The sequence below is a fragment of the Heteronotia binoei genome, chromosome 17, assembly GCF_032191835.1.
Source record: "Heteronotia binoei isolate CCM8104 ecotype False Entrance Well chromosome 17, APGP_CSIRO_Hbin_v1, whole genome shotgun sequence".
Lineage (NCBI taxonomy): Eukaryota > Metazoa > Chordata > Lepidosauria > Squamata > Gekkonidae > Heteronotia > Heteronotia binoei.
The window spans coordinates 47,530,449-47,548,155 of NC_083239.1; the positions used below are offsets into that span (position 1 = coordinate 47,530,449).

At 49.3% G+C, this 17,707-nt stretch overlaps 1 protein-coding gene across 1 annotated transcript in view; it reads left to right on the forward strand.

Annotated features, from left to right (window-relative positions):
• Positions 1-16,625, forward strand: part of CLPTM1 (CLPTM1 regulator of GABA type A receptor forward trafficking) — a 59,888-nt gene extending 43,263 nt beyond the window's left edge. The window contains exons 8-14 of the mRNA XM_060258237.1: positions 673-917; positions 1,866-1,959; positions 5,162-5,352; positions 9,330-9,425; positions 12,700-12,835; positions 13,610-13,777; positions 15,703-16,625. Of these exons, the coding sequence (XP_060114220.1) occupies positions 673-917; positions 1,866-1,959; positions 5,162-5,352; positions 9,330-9,425; positions 12,700-12,835; positions 13,610-13,777; positions 15,703-16,001 (1,229 nt within the window). The 3' untranslated portion in view covers positions 16,002-16,625. The remainder of the gene's footprint in view (positions 1-672; positions 918-1,865; positions 1,960-5,161; positions 5,353-9,329; positions 9,426-12,699; positions 12,836-13,609; positions 13,778-15,702) is intronic.
• Positions 16,626-17,707: the final 1,082 nt, after the last annotated feature.

A 17,707-nucleotide genomic window follows, 5' to 3' on the forward strand; every position in this document is an offset into this window, starting at 1 on the left:
GGGTTCTCCAAATGGGGCTCTCAGGCATCTTTCTTGGTGCCCTCCCCCCCCCCAAAAAAATGTTTTTAAAAAGTGGTCAGGGCCAGATGGGGCTTTTGCCCAGGAAAGCTTCTGATTGGCCACTGAAGAGCTTTCTTAAAAGCCAGTGACTGCAGCACAAGGATCTTCATTGTATGACTGAAGGTGAGCTGTATGCGTACAAGAATTTTTTTAAGCAATGTGCTTATTTTAAAAGGCATCCTATTAAACACTGCTTCTCCTTGAAATGTTAGAAGTGACTATTAGAATTATGCATGGATTCTCTCCCTGAGATTTTGTAGTTGTGACAGCCATTTTGTAGTTGGCACTGCCCCTTGAGGCAGCCATTTTGTAGTTGGCGCTACCTCTTGCGGCAACCATTTTGTGGTTGTGCCCAGCGTCAGAATTCCGGAGCGGCCCGCAAGCACAAAAGTCGGGAGACCCTTCTTTTGGCATTTCAGGTGTTTTTCAGAATTCTGATTTGTCAGCAAAACTGTTGAAGTTCAACCCTCCACTCCAAAGATAACAAATGCCAGATTATTATTATTTCTGGCAATAATAAGCAAACATGATTAATCAGAAATTCACCTTTCTCTGTTGCTTATTTCGTTTTGTAAGATCGTGGGCACCATCTGTTGTTGTGTTTTGCCGCAGATGTGAAGTTTGACGCAGTGAGCGGCGACTACTACCCCATCCTGTACTTCAACGACTACTGGAACCTGCAGAAGGACTACTTCCCTATCAACGAGACAGTGGAGCACCTGCCCCTCCGCCTCTCCTACTGCCCGCTGTCGCTCTGGCGCTGGCAGCTGTATGCTGCCCAGAGCACCAAGTCCCCCTGGAATTTCCTGGGGGAGGACCTGTACGAGCAGTCGGACGAGGAGCAGGACTCCGTCAAGGTGAGCAGAGAACGTCTGGCTCCTCTGTGGTACTTTGGCCTGCCAGAGGCGGGGGAAGGTGGCCCCTGGGGGGAAGGGTCCTCGGGCACGCAGAACCCCATCAGGGTGGATGCCAATGTTAGTGTAGTGTGAATTGTTTCCGTATTGTGTTACCCTCCAGTTTGGTGTAGTGGTTAAGTGCGCAAACACTTAACTGGGAAGAAGAAGAAAATACTGGATTTATATCCCACCCTATTCTCTGAATCGCTGGAGTCTCAGAGCGGTCACGGTCTCCTTTACCTCCCCCCCCCCCCCCCGCAACACACACAAGCAAGCCAGGTCTCATGCAGCTTACAATCTCGGGTGGGGGGTGGTGGGGAGAGCTGTAGGAGAATGAGATGCAACGAGGCCAGTTTCTCTTGGGAGCGAGGTAAGAACAATAATTGTTGCCCTGTGGCATTGCGTGTGGTATAGCCAGGAGATCCTAAGACTGCCTTGGCAGCCGAAAGTTCTAGCTCTTTTAGCGTTATGCACCACTAGGTGGCGAGCTAGGCTTGTTTTTCGGACTGAGAGAGTTCAAAAAGGACCGCGGCTGGACCAAGGTCACCCGGCTGGCCTCGCGTGGAGGAGTGCGGAATCCAACCCGGCTCTTCGGGTTAGAGTCCACCATTCTTAACCACCACACCAAACTGGCTTTCTTGGGAACAAGGTGTATCTTGTAATGAGATAAAAAAAGCCAATATCCCTGTTCAGTCCTGGGGAGGTGAGAGTGGGTTTAGCACATCTAATGAGTTAAAAAAACCCAGTAACCCTGTTCAGTCCTGGGGAGGTGTGTGTGTGGGGGTGGGAGGGTAAGAAAGAACACAGAAAAATTTAGAGGTTTTGGAGCACGGCTCCTGTGCACTTTGTCCCAAAACAAGACCTGCTCCTTTTACATCCTCCTCTCCCTTCCTCTTCCCTTTTTTAAAGGTTGCTCTTTTGGAAACCAACCCCTACCTGCTCGCTTTGACCATTATCGTTTCCATCGTGCACAGCATCTTTGAATTCCTCGCTTTCAAAAACGGTGAGTTCCTCAGCGCTGGAGATCTCCCCCTTCTGCCCCTTCATTCGTTGCATCTGCCGTGCTCTTAAGATAGGTGTGGCCAAACTTGTTTAACGTAAGAGCCACATAGAACAAACGCCAGATGTTTTGAGAGTCGCAAGACATGGACATCACACGAGGGAAGGAAGGAAGGAAAGAAAGAAGATAAATGGGAGGGGTGGAGGAGAGGTGGAAAGAAAGCAACTTTAACTTTAAATGCATTCTCCAAGATGCTGGCTGTCTTGGTTTGGAGAAGTGGTTTAAAGAGACCAACGCCTTCTCCAAGCCAGCTGACGGGGTGGGTGGAGCTTTGAGAGCCGCACAGTATGAGTGAAAGAGCCACAGTTTGGCCACCCCTGCTCTAAGACCAATCAAGAAGTACAGGAACCACGAGAGTATCGAATCCAAGGTAACAAATAAACTCTCCGTGTTACAAAAATATTTTGCATGTTATAATAATAATAATAATAATAATAATAATATTTTATTTTTATATCCCGCCCTCCCCGCTAGGCGGGCTCAGGGCGGCTAACAGACACGGGAGTCTCATGATTCACGTTAAACAATAATAGACATGGGAGTCCCGTGATTCATAAAACATAACAATTTAAACATTAATTACAATAAATTATTTAAAATACATAAAAACATATAAACATATAAGATATAAAAATAGGTGCTAAAATGATGTATTTAAGATGGCTAAGTGTCTATTCATTCATTAATCAGGTTCTGTCTTAGTTACCACATGGTGACTCAAATGCTAACTGAAAAAGAAATGTTTTGCAAGCCCTGCGGAATTGGTTCAGGTCCCGCAGGGCTCGCACCATCTCCTATCGCTTGGTTTGCAATCACATTTAGCAGCCCGTTTACAGTATCACCGGTGTTAACAGTCAGTCATCACAGGTACACTCGAAAGAGCTGCAACTGCACGAGGTGGAATTTATACAAAATACATAATAGCTGCAGTGCTTCTATATATTCCCGATGGTATTAATATCTGCATAGTCTGTTTTGCTCCTTCTCCAAGGGGATGTGAATTTAGGATGTATCTCCTTTCCTTGAGGATCTGGTGTCTTTATTGGCTTCTTCTGTTTAGCCTCACCGGTCCTCACAGCCCCGGCCGGTTCCGTCTGTCATGTTTCTGTAACTGTCCGTTCGGCTCACCTTCGTTAGTGTGATCTGTCCAAATTTTGCCGCTCTTGAGCACCTTGCGCAGTCGCAGCTCTTTCCGTTGTGCCTGTGACGATTGATCGTCACCAGCGTTCCCTCCAAGCTGAGTTAGCGTGAGCCGGCTCGCAGATTTTTAGCCGCCGGCTCACACGTTTTTGTCACAGCTCAGGAAGGACGGCCCCCGAGCACACTCGTTGATGCAGGAGCTCACAACTTGAATGCCAGTCGCTCACCGAGTAAAATTTTTGCTCACAGGACTCTGCAGCTTAGAGGGAACGTTGATTGGAACACTGGTGGTGATGCTGTTAATGTGAATGTGGCAAACAAAAACGGCGACAGGGTTATTATTATAATATACAAAAATATTTTGGTAGCACCGCACCTCAGAAAGGATATTATAGCATTGGAAAAAAGTGCAGAAAAGGGCAACTGGAATGATTAAAGGGTTGGAACACTTTCCCTATGAAGAAAGGTTAAAACGCTTGGGGCTCTTTAGCTTGGAGAAACGTCGACCGCGGGGTGACGTGATAGAGGTTTACAAGATGATGCATGGGATGGAGAAAGGAGAGAAAGAAGTCCTTTTCTCCCTTTCTCACAATACAAGAACTCATGGGCATTCAATGAAATTGCTGAGCAGTCGGGTTAAAACAGATAAAAGGAAGTACTTCTTCACCCAAAGGGTGATTAACACATGCAATTCACTGCCACAGGAGGTGGTGGTGGCTACAAGCATAGCCAGCTTCAAGAGGGGATTGGATAAAAATATGGAGCAGAGGTCCATCAGTGGCTATTAGTCACAGTACGTATATGTTTGTGTGTGTGTGTGTGTATATACACACACACACACACATATATTGGCCACTGTGTGACACAGAGTGTTGGACTAGATGGGCCATTGGCCTGATCCAACAGGGCTTCTCTTATGTGACACAGAGTGTTGAACTGGATGGGCCATTGGCTTGATCCAGCAGGGCTTCTCTTCTGTTCTTATGTGACACAGAGTGTTGGACTGGAGGGGCCATTGGCCTGATCCAGCATGGCTTCTCTTATGTTCTTATGTGATTCAGAGTGTTGGACTGGATGGGCCATTGGCCTGATCCAACATGGCTTCTCTTATGTTCTTATGTGACTCAGAGTGTTGGACTGGATGGGCCATTGGCCTGATCCAACTGGGCTTCTCTTATGTTCTTATGTGACTCAGAGTGTTGGACTGGAGGGGCCACTGGCCTGATCCAACATGGCTTCTCTTATGTTCTTATGTGACACAGAGTGTTGGACTGGATGGGCCACTGGCCTGATCCAACATGGCTTCTCTTATGTTCTTATGTGACTCAGAGTGTTGGACTGGAGGGGCCACTGGCCTGATCCAACATGGCTTCTCTTATGTTTTTATGTGACACAGAGTGTTGGACTGGATGGGCCACTGGCCTGATCCAACATGGCTTCTCTTATGTTCTTATGTGACTCAGAGTGTTGGACTGGAGGGGCCATTGGCCTGATCCAACATGGCTTCTCTTATGTTCTTATGTGATTCAGAGTGTTGGACTGGAGGGGCCATTGGCCTGATCCAACACGGCTTCTCTTATGTTCTTATGTGACACAGAGTGTTGGACTGGAGGGGCCATTGGCCTGATCCAACATGGCTTCTCTTATGTTCTTATGTGACACAGAGTGTTGGACTGGATGAGCCATTGGCCTGATCCAACATGGCTTCTCTTATGTTCTTATGTGACTCAGAGTGTTGGACTGGAGGGGCCATTGGCCTGATCCAGCAGGGCTTCTCTTATGTTCTTAACACAGAGAGTTCATTTGTTATTTTGGATTCTCTTAAGACCAAGGCTGGGGCTGGAGCCATGAGCAGTGTTTGTGTCCCGACTGCTTTACGGCATCCGCTGGCCGATCGTCAGTCCAGCTCTGGTTCCAGCAGGAAGCTGCTTGCCGAAGAGGGTCAGAAGGGTGTCGGGATTCTCCTTTTTTAAAAAAAAAAGCCTCGTTCCTTCTCCTTCCTTAGACATCCAGTTCTGGAACAGCAGGCAGTCCCTGGAAGGGCTTTCTGTCCGCTCCGTGTTCTTCGGGGTCTTCCAGTCGCTGGTTGTCCTGCTCTACATCCTGGACAACGAGACCAACTTCGTGGTGCAAGTGAGCGTCTTCATCGGGCTCCTCATCGACCTCTGGAAGATCACCAAGGTCATGGACGTCAGGGTAAGAGCCCCGCGGACGGGGCCTGTCGGGAGCGCCTCTTCCTTCCTCAACTCTGTCTAGCTGTGTGCATGTGCTGTCAGACTGCAAGTGAACTGTGGCGACCCCAGCAAGGGGCCCTCAGGGGGGGGGAGGTGCTTTACCATCGCCTTCCTCTGCAGAGCCTTCCTTGGTGGTCTCCCGTTTAAGTACCGATCCTGCTTATCTTGGCCTTGGCAAGGGACTTCCAAGGCAGGGGGGAAGCAGAGGGGATTTGCTGTGGCTTCCTCTGCAGAGTCTTTCTTCGTGGGATCCCGGAAGACGCATCAGTGGTTAGCCGTTGCCTTCCTCTGCAGCAGGGATGTCGAACTCATTTCTTATGATAGCCAAATCCGACATAAATTAGACCTTGTCAGGCCAGGCTATATTGGGCTGGGCCATATGTGCACCTCTTTAAGATTTAAAAAAACCTTAAAACATGATTAAGACATTATCACTCCTTGGTCTTAAAGGTGCCTCTCTCCCATGGGATCCAGGAAACTGGGCAAAGGAAGCTCTGGCTCTTTCTTTCCTTCCCCAGGGGCCTAGGAGGGGGTGGAGCCTCAGCCAATAGAAGGAAGAGGGACTTGGTTCAGTAGCTCTGCTGTGTGATTGAGAGAGCCTGGCAAAGCAAGCTCTCCCTTCCTCTCAAGGGAGGAGCCTCAGCCATTGGAGAAAATAGAGGTTTTGCTCTGTAGCTCCTGTGCTATTAAGCAAGCCTTGCAAAGCAAGCTGTGATGCAGAAGGAAGCAGATGACAGCCAGTTGTTCAAGGGCCTGATAGCCCTCCGGGGACCTGATTTGGCCCCCAGGCCACATGTTTGACACCCCTGCTCTACAGAGTCTTCCTTAATAGCCTTCCATCCATGGTCAGACCCTGCTTAGTTTCCCCCAGCAAGGAAGAAGCAGAGACAGTTTGCCGTTGCCTTCCTCTGCAGGTCTTCCTTGGTGGTCTCCCTTCCAAGCGGCGACCCTGCACAGTTTCCTCTGCAGAAGAACAATGTTTGAGCCCTGCGGCACCTTTAAGACCAGCAAAGTTTAATTTGAGCTATAAGCTTTCCTGTGCGTGCAGACTTCTTCATATACATTGAAACTGACTTCCTCAAGCCTTATATATAGGTTGGGCGGGAGAGGTTAGTCGCCAGGAGGGCCGTGTTAGAGTCAAGATGCATAAGTAACAGGGCGATAAATATAACTGAGAGTGGATTAAAGCAGTTGGTAAGGGCTTTGAACAGCAGCGAATTAGCATACATATGCAAGAGTTAAGAAACGGATGTGAGAACTAAGTTTGAAGATGATGATATTGGATTTATATCCCACCCTATACTCTGAATCGCTGAGTCTCCGAGCGGCTCACAATCTCCTTTATCTTCCTCCCCCACAACAGACACCCTGTTGGGTGGGTGGGGCTGAGAGAGCTCTTATAGCAACTGCCCTTTCAAGGACAACCTTTGCCAGAGCTATGGCTGACCCAAGGCCATTCCAGCAGCTGCCAGTGGAGGAGTGGGGAATCAAACCCGGTTCTCCCAGATAAGAGTCTGCCCTTTCAGGGACAACCTCTGCAAGAGCTACGGCTAACCCAAGGCCATTCCAGCAGCTGTAAGTTGAGGAGTGGGGAATCAAACCCGGTTCTCCCAGATAAGAGTCTGCCCTTTCAAGGACAACCTCTGCCAGAGCTATGGCTGACCCAAGGCCATTCCAGCAGCTGCAAGTGGAGGAGTGGGAGAATCAAACCCGGTTCTCCCAGATAAGAGTCTGCCCTTTCAAGGACAACCTCTGCCAGAGCTATGGCTGACCCAAGGCCATTCCAGCAGCTGCAAGTGGAGGAGTGGGAGAATCAAACCCGGCTCTCCCAGATAAGAGTCCACGCACTTAACCACTACACCAAACTGGCAACTATTTCCCCCAGCCACCTTCTCTACCTATATGTAAGGCTTGAGAAAAGCTGTTTCAGGGTATCTGAAGAAGCAGGCATGCCCATGAAAGATTATACCCAGAATGAAACTTAAAGGTGCCGCTGGGCTCAAACTTTGTTCAGTTGCTTCAGACCAACCCAGCAGCCCCACTTCCTTTCCTCTGCAGTCTTCCTTCACGGCCTCCCATCCAAGCACTGACCCTGCTTAGCTCCCAAAATCCAATTCGATTCAATAACCTTTATTGGCATGATATCGAACATAACAGGGAACCGATCCATCCATCAAAGGGCGATTTGCAAATACATTAAGCACCTCCTAGATGCTAGATACAGCCCCGTGGCGCAGAGTGGTAAAGCTGCAGTACTGCAGTCGGAGCCCTCTGCTCACGACCTGAGTTCGATCCCAGCGGAAGCTGGTTCAGGTAGCCGGCTCGAGGTTGACTCAGCCTTCCGTCCTTCCGAGGTCGGTCAAATGAGTACCCAGCTTGCTGGGGGGAAAGCGCAGATGACTGAGGAAGACAATGGCAAACCACCCCATAAAAAGTCTGCCATGAAAATGTTGTGAAAGCAACGTCACCCCAGAGTCGAAAACGACTGGTGCTTGCACAGGGGACGACCTTGACCTTTAGATGCTAGATATAAGAAATTTGCAACGGTTTCAATTAACAATTGGTTCCGAGTTGACAACAGGAAGACAGTTTTATATTTGCCGGGCTTCGCTGTTTGCTCACTCAAGCAGGGGTCAATGAGTACGGCGCTCAGGTTAGAGTAAAAAGTACAGCTTAAGAGCACATGTTCTAAAGTTTCTATCTCTGGACATGCACAAGTGCACAATCTATTTGCATAGGGAGTTTTATGGAATCTTCCAAGAAGTATGGCAGATGGTGGCACATTGAACGTAGCTAGCGAATAGGCTCTGTGTTGCTAAGGGGCCATTAGGCAGATGAGATAGCCAGTCCACTGCGATCACTATTTTCCCTCCCAGCTCTGCCCAAACCTGTGTACAAATTACATCGCCAGAAGGTGACCCCCTCCCCGCAAAGTCTTGGGGTCAGAATGAATTGTGCAAACTGGATATAATTGGATACTCACCCTGTGTCTGTTATGCTTCTGTCACTGTAGGTATCTAAAAGAGAAGGAAAGGAAAGGTCCCCTGTGCAAGCACCAGTCATTTCCGACTCTGGGGTGACGTTGCTTTCACAACGTTTTCACGGCAGACTTTTTTACGGGGTGGTTTGCCATTGCCTTCCCCAGTCATCTACACTTTCCCTTCAGCAAGCTGGGGACTCATTTGACCGACCTCAGAAGGATGGAAGTCTGAGTCAACCTGGAGCCGGCTACCTGAACCCAGCTTCCGCTGGGATCGAACTCAGGTCGTGAGCAGAGGGCTCGGACTGCAGCACTGCCTCACCTTCAGGTCGTGAGCAGAGCTTAGGACTGCAGTACTGCAGCTTTAACACTCTGCGCCACAGAGCTTGCTATCTGAAAGAGAAGAGGAGGGCAAAGTAGTGGAGGAATAGAGGAGCTGGCATTAGGGGTTAGGAAAATATTTGGGTTTTCAAGGGCTGTTGATTCTCAAAAGAGTTACTTGTTGCACTTGACTCTAACGGCAGCTGGTCTTGCAGTTGTACAGAGAACCTCCGCAGTCGTGCGTTTCAGTCTGTTCCCTTTGAGATGTTAGCAGTGTGGAAGAAACCTGAGCTTTGGGCTAACGCAGGGCAGGCAGGACAGTTTGGGTTTAAAAGCTTTACATCATCTTAAGATTTCCTTCCCGTGAGGCCACTGCTCCAGGCCTTAAACCCTGGACAAGCTGGTTCTGCCAGGCTCCCGACCCCAATGAGGCCTGGAGTTGATTTTCCCACAGAGCCACAATCCTGGGATGGGCGTTTCCTTGAGTGACTTCTCTTTTTCCCCCTCCTTTGAACATGTGAGCCAGCTGGCCCACTTCGCCAAACCGTTTCCTCGCCTCGGTAACCATCTGATGCCTTTCCTCTCCGCTGCCCCCTCCCCTTCTTTCTCCCCGCCTCCCTCTTCTTTTTCCAAAACAGCTGGATCGGGACAACAAAGTGGCAGGAATCTTCCCCCGCCTCACCTTCAAAGACAAATCGACATACATAGAATCGTCTACCAAAGTCTACGATGACGTGAGTAGAGGGGGACCCCTCTTGCGCCCCAGCAGGGAAGAACGGTTCTTTCCCATGCCTACGATTTGCAGAAACTGGTAGCCCCTGCCTGGTATTAGGGAGGGGGGAACAATGACCGCCAAGAAGCAGTAGACAAAGTAGGAGTCAAGTGGCACCTTTAAGACCAACGAAGTTTTATTCAGAATGTCAGCTTTCGTGTGCTCTAAGCACACTTCATCAGACGAGGAATCCGGCACAGTGAACAGAGCCACACATAGCTGGTAAGCAGTGGTTTAGAATGCAAAATGGTACAAATTTTAAGATCCCAATGACAGAAGAATAAAATTAACAAATCGAGCAAACCTTTGATCTGGGTAGCATGAGCGTAAGAAACCAATAAAACCGTAACGTGTCAAAATGTGAGAATGTTGCCTAATAATCACCCTGTTGTTTATAAGCCTGGGCCCAAATGAGAGCATTTCTTTCTGAGAAGTTTTTCCCATCCAACAAATTTACTTTTTAACATGTAACATACATATAGTTTGCCATTAGAAGAAAAATACGTAAAAATATAGTGGGTTTAGTGTTTGTAATGTGATAAACAGCCAGTATCCCAGCTAAAAGAGAAATACATTGGATATTTTTACTATTCTGTCATTGGATTTTAAATTTTTACCATTTTGCGTTCTAAACCACTGCCTACCAGCTATACATAGCTCAGCTCACTGCACCTGATTTCTCGCCTGAAGAAGTGTGCATGCGCACACGAAAGTTTACATTCTGAATAAAACTTGGTTGGTCTTAAAGGCGCAACTTCTCTCCTGCTTTGTTCTACTGCTTCAAACCAACACGGCTGCCCACTTGGATGTGCCAAGAAGCTGGTGAGGGTTTGTTTTGTTTTTTTAAACTTAAATTTTTATTGTTTTCAGAATTTCAGCGTATTCAACATGCAAATAATATAAAATAGCAAACGAACAGATATTAAGCAATAATTTAGTAATACAGAAAGCATAGCGAAAAAACTAAATAAACATGTGAACCAAGATGCAGGCCAGCATGAGCCAAAAGGAGTAAGTCTGTAGTTATACAATCGTGTTAATATAAGATAAAGTCCAAGTATTTTCTTGGCATTCTATTTTGTTTCGAAGATTTTTCATTGACGTGTTCAAAAAAAAGCGAAGCTGTGGAAACAGGGAAAAATACCAGAGAAATGGGACTGGATTGTGAAAGTTTTATCGTGGAGTGAGATGGACAAATTAACTAAATCTTTAAGAGACTATGATTTAGATATATTCAAAAAGGAGTGGAAGAAATTTAAAGGATATATGGAGAAAGAGTGGAACGTAAAAAGACATTGGGCAATTTTTTAGTATTAATGAGAAAAGAAAAGTATTGAACTTTGATTGGTTAGTGGTACCTTATAATTGAATTTAAATTTATAACTTCAGGGAAGTCAAATATTGCAGGGAGGGGGGGTTGAAATATCATATGGGTTAGTATAGAAAAGAGACAATTAAATATTGTAACCATATGTTATTAATAAATTGTTAAAAAAAAAAGCGAACCATTTTTCCAGAAATTTATCCCCTGCCGTAGGGTTATCACTTAATAAAATGTGGGAAAGCTATTTTATCCTGAATCACAATGTCCCGTATGTTTTGAAACCACAAAGTTAGGGAGGGAATTTTTACCGTTTTCCATTGTTTAGCTAGTAAAAATCTTTCCTGCTAATATTCGTAGTGAGATAAGTTCCACTTTGAGAGGAGTGAAGTTATTGTGTGGCCAAAAATTTAAGAGAATAGATTCTGGGGAGCGAGGGATAGCTGGTGAGGGTTTTAACTAATGCATATATTGAAAACCGTGCCTTTGGCCGACTGCACAAAAGAGTGTGGAGCAACAAGCATCTGAAAAAAGGCACGAAGATCAATGTTTACAAAGCGGTTGTGATGACAACCCTCAGCTACGGCTCCGAATTGTGGGTTTTATACCGTCATCACCTGCGACTCCTTGAGCGCTTTCATCAGCGCTGCCTTCGCACCATCCTCAACATCCACTGGAGTGACTTTGTGACCAACACTGAAGTTTTCAAACGGGCGGAGGTTACCAGCATCGAGGCACTGCTGTTGAAGACGCAGCTGCGCTGGGCAGCGCATATTTCTAGGATGGAAAACCACCGCCTTCCCAAGATTGCCCTGTATGGCGAACTCTCCACCGGCCATCGAAATAGAGGGGCACCAAAGAAGAGGTACAAGGACTCCTTGAAGAAATCCCTTGGCACCTGTCGCATCAACCATCACCAGTGGTCTGACCTAGCCTCAGATCGCAAAGCATGGAGGCACACCATCCACCAGGCTGTCTCTTCTTTTGAGAACGCATGCATAGCTGGTCTTGAGGACAAAAGGAGATTGAGGAAGAATCGCACTGCTACAGCACCAACCCCAAATCAGACTTTTCCCTGCAGCCACTGTGGCCGGACCTGCCTGTCCCGCATTGGTCTTGTCAGCTACCAGCGAGCCTGCACCAGACGTGGACTATTGCACCCTTCTTAAATCTTCGTTCGCGAAGCCAAGCCAAGAGAGAGATATTGAAAAACAATATATTTAACCACAGTATTTTTCGCATATTAATTTTGGGGAAAAAATTGTCCGTTTTACAAAGACAATATACAGTGTTCTTTCTTTCTTTCTTTGTAGGACTTCCTGAAGCCCAATACAGGTGTAACTGCAATTCCCACAACCTGTGTGGCTGCAACTGGACTGTTTCTAAGCCTAGGACAAATAGAAGTGTGGAGCCGTGCTAGACGCTGGAGATACAGAGCAGTGTCAGCGGAAGTATTGTATCCCTTGGTGAGCTGCCTGAGGAAGGATTAACTCCGAAAGCGGATAGAAACAGCAATCCCTTGCAGCCGCATCATTCTGGGAATTGCAGTCACACCCGTATTGGGACTTCAGGAAGTCCTACAAAGAAAGAAAGAACACTGTATATCGTCTTTGTAAAATGGACTGAATTTTTTTCCTCCAAATTAATCGGTGAACAATACTGCGGTTAAATATTTTGTTTTGCGATATATGCATTAGTCAAAACCCTCACAGAGTGTTCTGAAGTCATATACCTTAATGTTATCTGGGAGCTCTCTGGTTTGATATGAAGAAGCAGGTGAGAGCAAAACTCCCCTAATACCCATCTCTCTGTGCAGACCGGAGCAACCCCGTTATTCCTGGGAAGGTGTCTGCGGTTCTCCTTTGAACCTGTCTCTTTTCCCCGCTTTCCCCTCCACCCCCCCCCCCCCCCACAGATGGCCTTCCGGTATCTCTCCTGGATTCTTTTCCCGCTCCTGGGTTGTTACGCCGTCTATAGCCTCCTCTACATGGAACACAAAGGCTGGTACTCCTGGGTACTCAGCATGCTCTACGGGTTCCTCCTGACCTTCGGTAAGCAGCCAGTTCCCCCGTTCTACGACGCCTAGAAACCGGAGCCCTGCCTGCACCACCTGTGCAGAAGCAGGTCTCTAGCAGAGGATGGGAGTGCGGGTGATTCTGGGCCCCCTTATGAATGGACATATGAAGCTGCCTTATACTGAATCAGACCCTCCTGGGTCCATCAAAGTCAGTATTGTCTACTCAGACTGGCAGTGGCTCTCCAGGGTCTCAAGCTGAGGATTTTCACGCCTACATGCCCGGACCCTTTTTGGAGATGCCGGGGATTGAACCTGGGACCTTCTGCTTACCAAGCAGATGCTCTACCACTGAGCCACCGTCCCTCCCCTGCTCTCCAGGGTCTCAAGCTGAGGTTTTTCACACCTATTTGCCTGGACCCTTTTTTAGTTGGAGATGCTGGGGATTGAACCTGGGACCTTCTGTTTAACGAGCAGATGCTCTACCAGTGAGCCACCGTCCCTCCCCTACTCTCCAGGGTCTCAAGCTGAGGTTTTTCACACCTATTTGCCTGGACCCTTTTTTAGTTGGAGATGCTGGGGATTGAACCTGGGACCTTCTGTTTAACGAGCAGATGCTCTACCACTGAGCCACCGTCCCTCCCCTACTCTCCAGGGTCTCAAGCTGAGGTTTTTCACACCTATTTGCCTCTACCCTTTTTAATGGGAGATGCCAGAGATTGAACTTGTGACCTTCTGCTTACCAAGCAGACGCTCTACCACTGAGCCACCGTCCCTCCCTTCGTACTAAACGTTCCCTGCCTCTTTCCAGGCTTCATCACCATGACGCCTCAGCTGTTCATCAACTACAAGCTGAAGTCGGTCGCGCACCTGCCCTGGCGGATGCTGACCTACAAGGCCCTCAACACCTTCATCGACGACCTCTTTGCCTTCGTCATCAAAATGCCCATGATGTACAGGATAGGCTGCCTTCGCGATGGTAATTCCCCTGCCTCTCCCTGACCTTCCCTTCTCCATCCACACACGCACCCCCTTCTGAGCCAGTGTGGATTAGGGATTTAAGAGCGGCGGACTCTAATCTGGAGAGCCGGGTTTGATTCCCCGCTCCTCCACTTGCACCTGCTGAGATGGCCTTGGGTCAGCCGCAACTCACGCAGGAGTTGTCCTTGAAAGGGCAGACTCTTACCTGGGAGAACCGGGTTTGATTCCCCCACTCCTCCACTTGCACCTGCTGGAATGGCCTTGGGTCAGCCGCAACTCACGCAGGAGTTGTCCTTGAAAGGGCAGACTCTTACCTGGGAGAACCGGGTTTGATTCCCCCACTCCTCCACTTGCACCTGCTGAGATGGCCTTGGGTCAGCCGCAACTCATGCAGGAGTTGTCCTTGAAAGGGCAGACTCTTACCTGGGAGAACCGGGTTTGATTCCCCCACTCCTCCACTTGCACCTGCTGGAATGGCCTTGGGTCAGTCGTAGCTCTGGCAGAGGTTGTCCTTGAAATGGCAGACTCTTATCTGGGAGAACCGGGTTTGATTCCCCGCTCCTCCACTTGCACCTGCTGAGATGGCCTTGGGTCAGCCGCAACTCACGCAGGAGTTGTCCTTGAAAGGGCGGCTTCTGTCAGAGCTCTCTCAGCCCCGCCCACCTCACAGGGTGCTTGTTGTGGGGGAGGGAAGGTAGAGGAGATTGTGACCGCTCTGAGATTCAGAGTATAGGGCGGGATAGAAATCCAAAATCATCATCTTCTTCTTCCTCCTCCACGTGCAGTCAGCTGGGTGACCCTGGGCCGGTCACGGTTCTCTCAGAGCTCCCTCAGCTCCCCACCTGCCTCGCAAGGTGCCTGTTGTGGGGAGGGGAAGGGAAGGAGATCGTCAGCTGGCTCTGAGATTCCTTAAAGTAAAGTGTCGATTATAAAGATCCAACAGCAAAAGCAGGATTCGTTGCCAGCGGACGTAGTGATGGTTTTAAAAGAGGATGAGATGGGCTCAGGGAGGAGTGGTCTGTCGGCGGCTACCAGCCACGATTATTAAAGGGAACTTTCACGTTCAGAGTCACTCAGCCTCTGAATAGCAGTGCCGGGAGGCGATTTCAGGGGAAGGCCTCGGCCTCCACGCCTCGTTGTTGGTCTTCCAGAGAAACAGTGAGACACAGGATGCTGGACTAGGTGAACCGCTGTGGCCATCCCGCAGGGTTTTTCTTTGAGGCTGAATCATGTAAGACAACATCATGGGAAAGCCTCAGCCTTTCTGCCCTATTGTTGGCCCTCCAGAGGGACCGTTGGCCGCTGTCCAAGATAGGATGCTGGGCTAGAGGGACCACTGCTCTGATCCAGCAGGGCTCTTCTGATGTTCTTCTGAAGGCCTCAGCTTCTCCACCCTGTTGCTGGCCCTTCAGAGGAACTGGTTGGCCACTGTCTGAGACAGGATGCTGGACTAGAGGGACCACTGGACTGATCCAGGAGGGCTCTTCCTATGTTCTTATGGAGGCCTCGGCCTCTCTGCCCTGTGGTTGGCCCTCCAGAGGAACTGATTGGTCGCTGTGTGAGACAGGATGCTGGACTAGAGGGACCACTGGTTTGATCCAGCAGAACTCTTCTGATGTTCTTATGAAGGCCTCGGCCTCTCTCCCCTGTTGTTGGCCTTCCAGAGGAACTGGCTGGCCACAGTGTGAGGCAGGATGCTGGACTGGATGGACCACTGCTCTGATCCAGCAGGGCTCTTCTGATGTTCTTATGAAGGCCTCAGCTACTCCGCCCTGTTGCTGGCCCTCTAGAGGAACTGGTCAGCCCCTGTGTGAGGCAGGATGCTGAACTAGGTGAACCACTGCTCCGACCCAGCCGGGCTCTTCTTCGGTTCTGACCACCAGTGTTCTCTCCTTCTCTCTTCTTCCCCCACTCCCACCCCAGATGTCGTTTTCTTCATTTACCTCTACCAGCGGTGGATCTACCGGGTGGATCTGACCCGCGTCAACGAGTTTGGGATCAGCGGGGAGACACAGCGGACGACGCAAAACGCAGCGCAGCAAGACGGCGTCCCCGCGCTGCCGGCCAATGGCCCCCAGGGTGCCATCACGGAAGGGCCAGCTGACGGGGCCTCCCCGGCGGCGACGGAGGAAGTAGCCAATCAGGATTCCGCGGCCAGCTTGCCAGACGGCCTGCCCCAGCCGCCGCCTTCGAAAACAGCGGAGGAGAAGAAGAAAGATTAACCGGCTCTAACTTTAATTTTTAAAAATCCCCTAACTGGACTCTCTCATTGTTGGATAATGGACAGATGGCAAAGGGGTCGGGCAGGGAGGGGGCCGGAGGGGGACGGGGCACGGTCCCTTCGGTCCATCTGGGTCCAAAGCTTTTTATTTTATATTCCAGTAAACTTGTGGGGGGTGGGAAAGGAGGGGATTGTCAAGATTTTTTGGGGGGGGGGGGAGGAGGAGAGAGAGAAAGAGAGCACCTGAGATGTTAATGACGTTCGGTGTGACAAGCTGTATTCCCTGGGAGAGAAACCCCGCCCTGCCTCACCCGCCCACCCAACCTCCCTCCGTTAAATCTCCGTGTTTAAAAAAAAAACAAAAACTTCCGTCAGTAATAATTGTGATCTCCATTCCATCGTGCAGGTATTTAGGACTTTTGTCGTTCGGGAGCTCTCGTCCCCCGAGTCGTGTCTCCGTTTCATAAAGAGAGCTCGTCGTCAGAACAAAAGCAAAACGAACCCCGCCCCCCACACCATCAACCCCCCCCCCCACCAAACCACAGAAGTATCATCTCTCATCATTACATCCTAATACGGACTTTTGGATTTAATAAATTCATATGGGTGTTTAAGTTAAAAAAAACCCGGAACTCTGCCGCCGCCGCTTCTTCCTCCTTCTCCCGTCTCCTCTCGCTAGACTCGAACCCTGAATGCGCCTCTCGGTTCTGGGAGGAAGACTCCGGTCGCTCGCTTTTTGACAAAGAAAAGGTTTTATCTCTCGCGGTTGCCAGATGGCCTCGTTCTCTTCTGCACGGAGGAGTCCTGACCCCGCTGCTAGGACATCAACGCTGTTTTTCGCATAAGAAAAGGTTCTGTGTTCTCACTCTACAGGGTTCATAATTTCCTAGGCTCCTAGTATGTCTTAATTCTCCTTACAACCTTAAACTGGAACGCCCCCAAAGCCCCCTTGGTTTCTCCTGAATGCACTTGAAGCTGCCTTATACTGAATCAGGCATTTTGCTTAATCAAGTTTTGCCTATTGCGATTGGCAGCGGCTCTCCGGGGTCTGGAGCAGAGGTCTTTCCCATCACCTCTACCTGGTCCTTTTAACTGGAGATGCCAGGGACTGAACCTGGGACCTTCTGCACACCCAAGCAGAGGCTCTTCCACTGAGCAACAGCCCCACTTCCTGGGTCTCGGGCTGAGGTCTCTGCCATCCCCTCCTGCCTACTCCTTTTAACTGGAGATGCCGGGGATTGAACCTGGTACCTTCTGCGTGCCAAGCAGAGGCTCTTCCACTGAGCTGCAGCCCTACTTCCTGGCTCTCCAGGGTCTCAGGTGGAGGTCTTTCCCGTCAGATCTACCAGGTCCTTTTAACTGGCGATGCCGGGGATTGAACCTGTGAACTTCTGCATGCCCAAATGGAGGCTCCTCCACTGATCTACAGCCCCACTTCCTGTCTCTCCAGGGTCTCAGGCTGAGGTTTTTCCCATCCCCTCCTGACTGGTCCTTTTGAGTGGAGATGCCGGGGATTGAACCTGGGACTTTCTGCATGCCAAGCAGAGGCTCTTCCACTGAGCTACAGCCCCAATTCCTGGCTATCCAAATGCACACCAAATGGAGGCTCTTCCACTGAGCCATAACCTCTTCATTATAGGCCATTTGCTCCTTGGGTCCTTTTTAAGGCCCCTTTCCTGTATTTCTTCCAGCTCCGCAACATCCTTT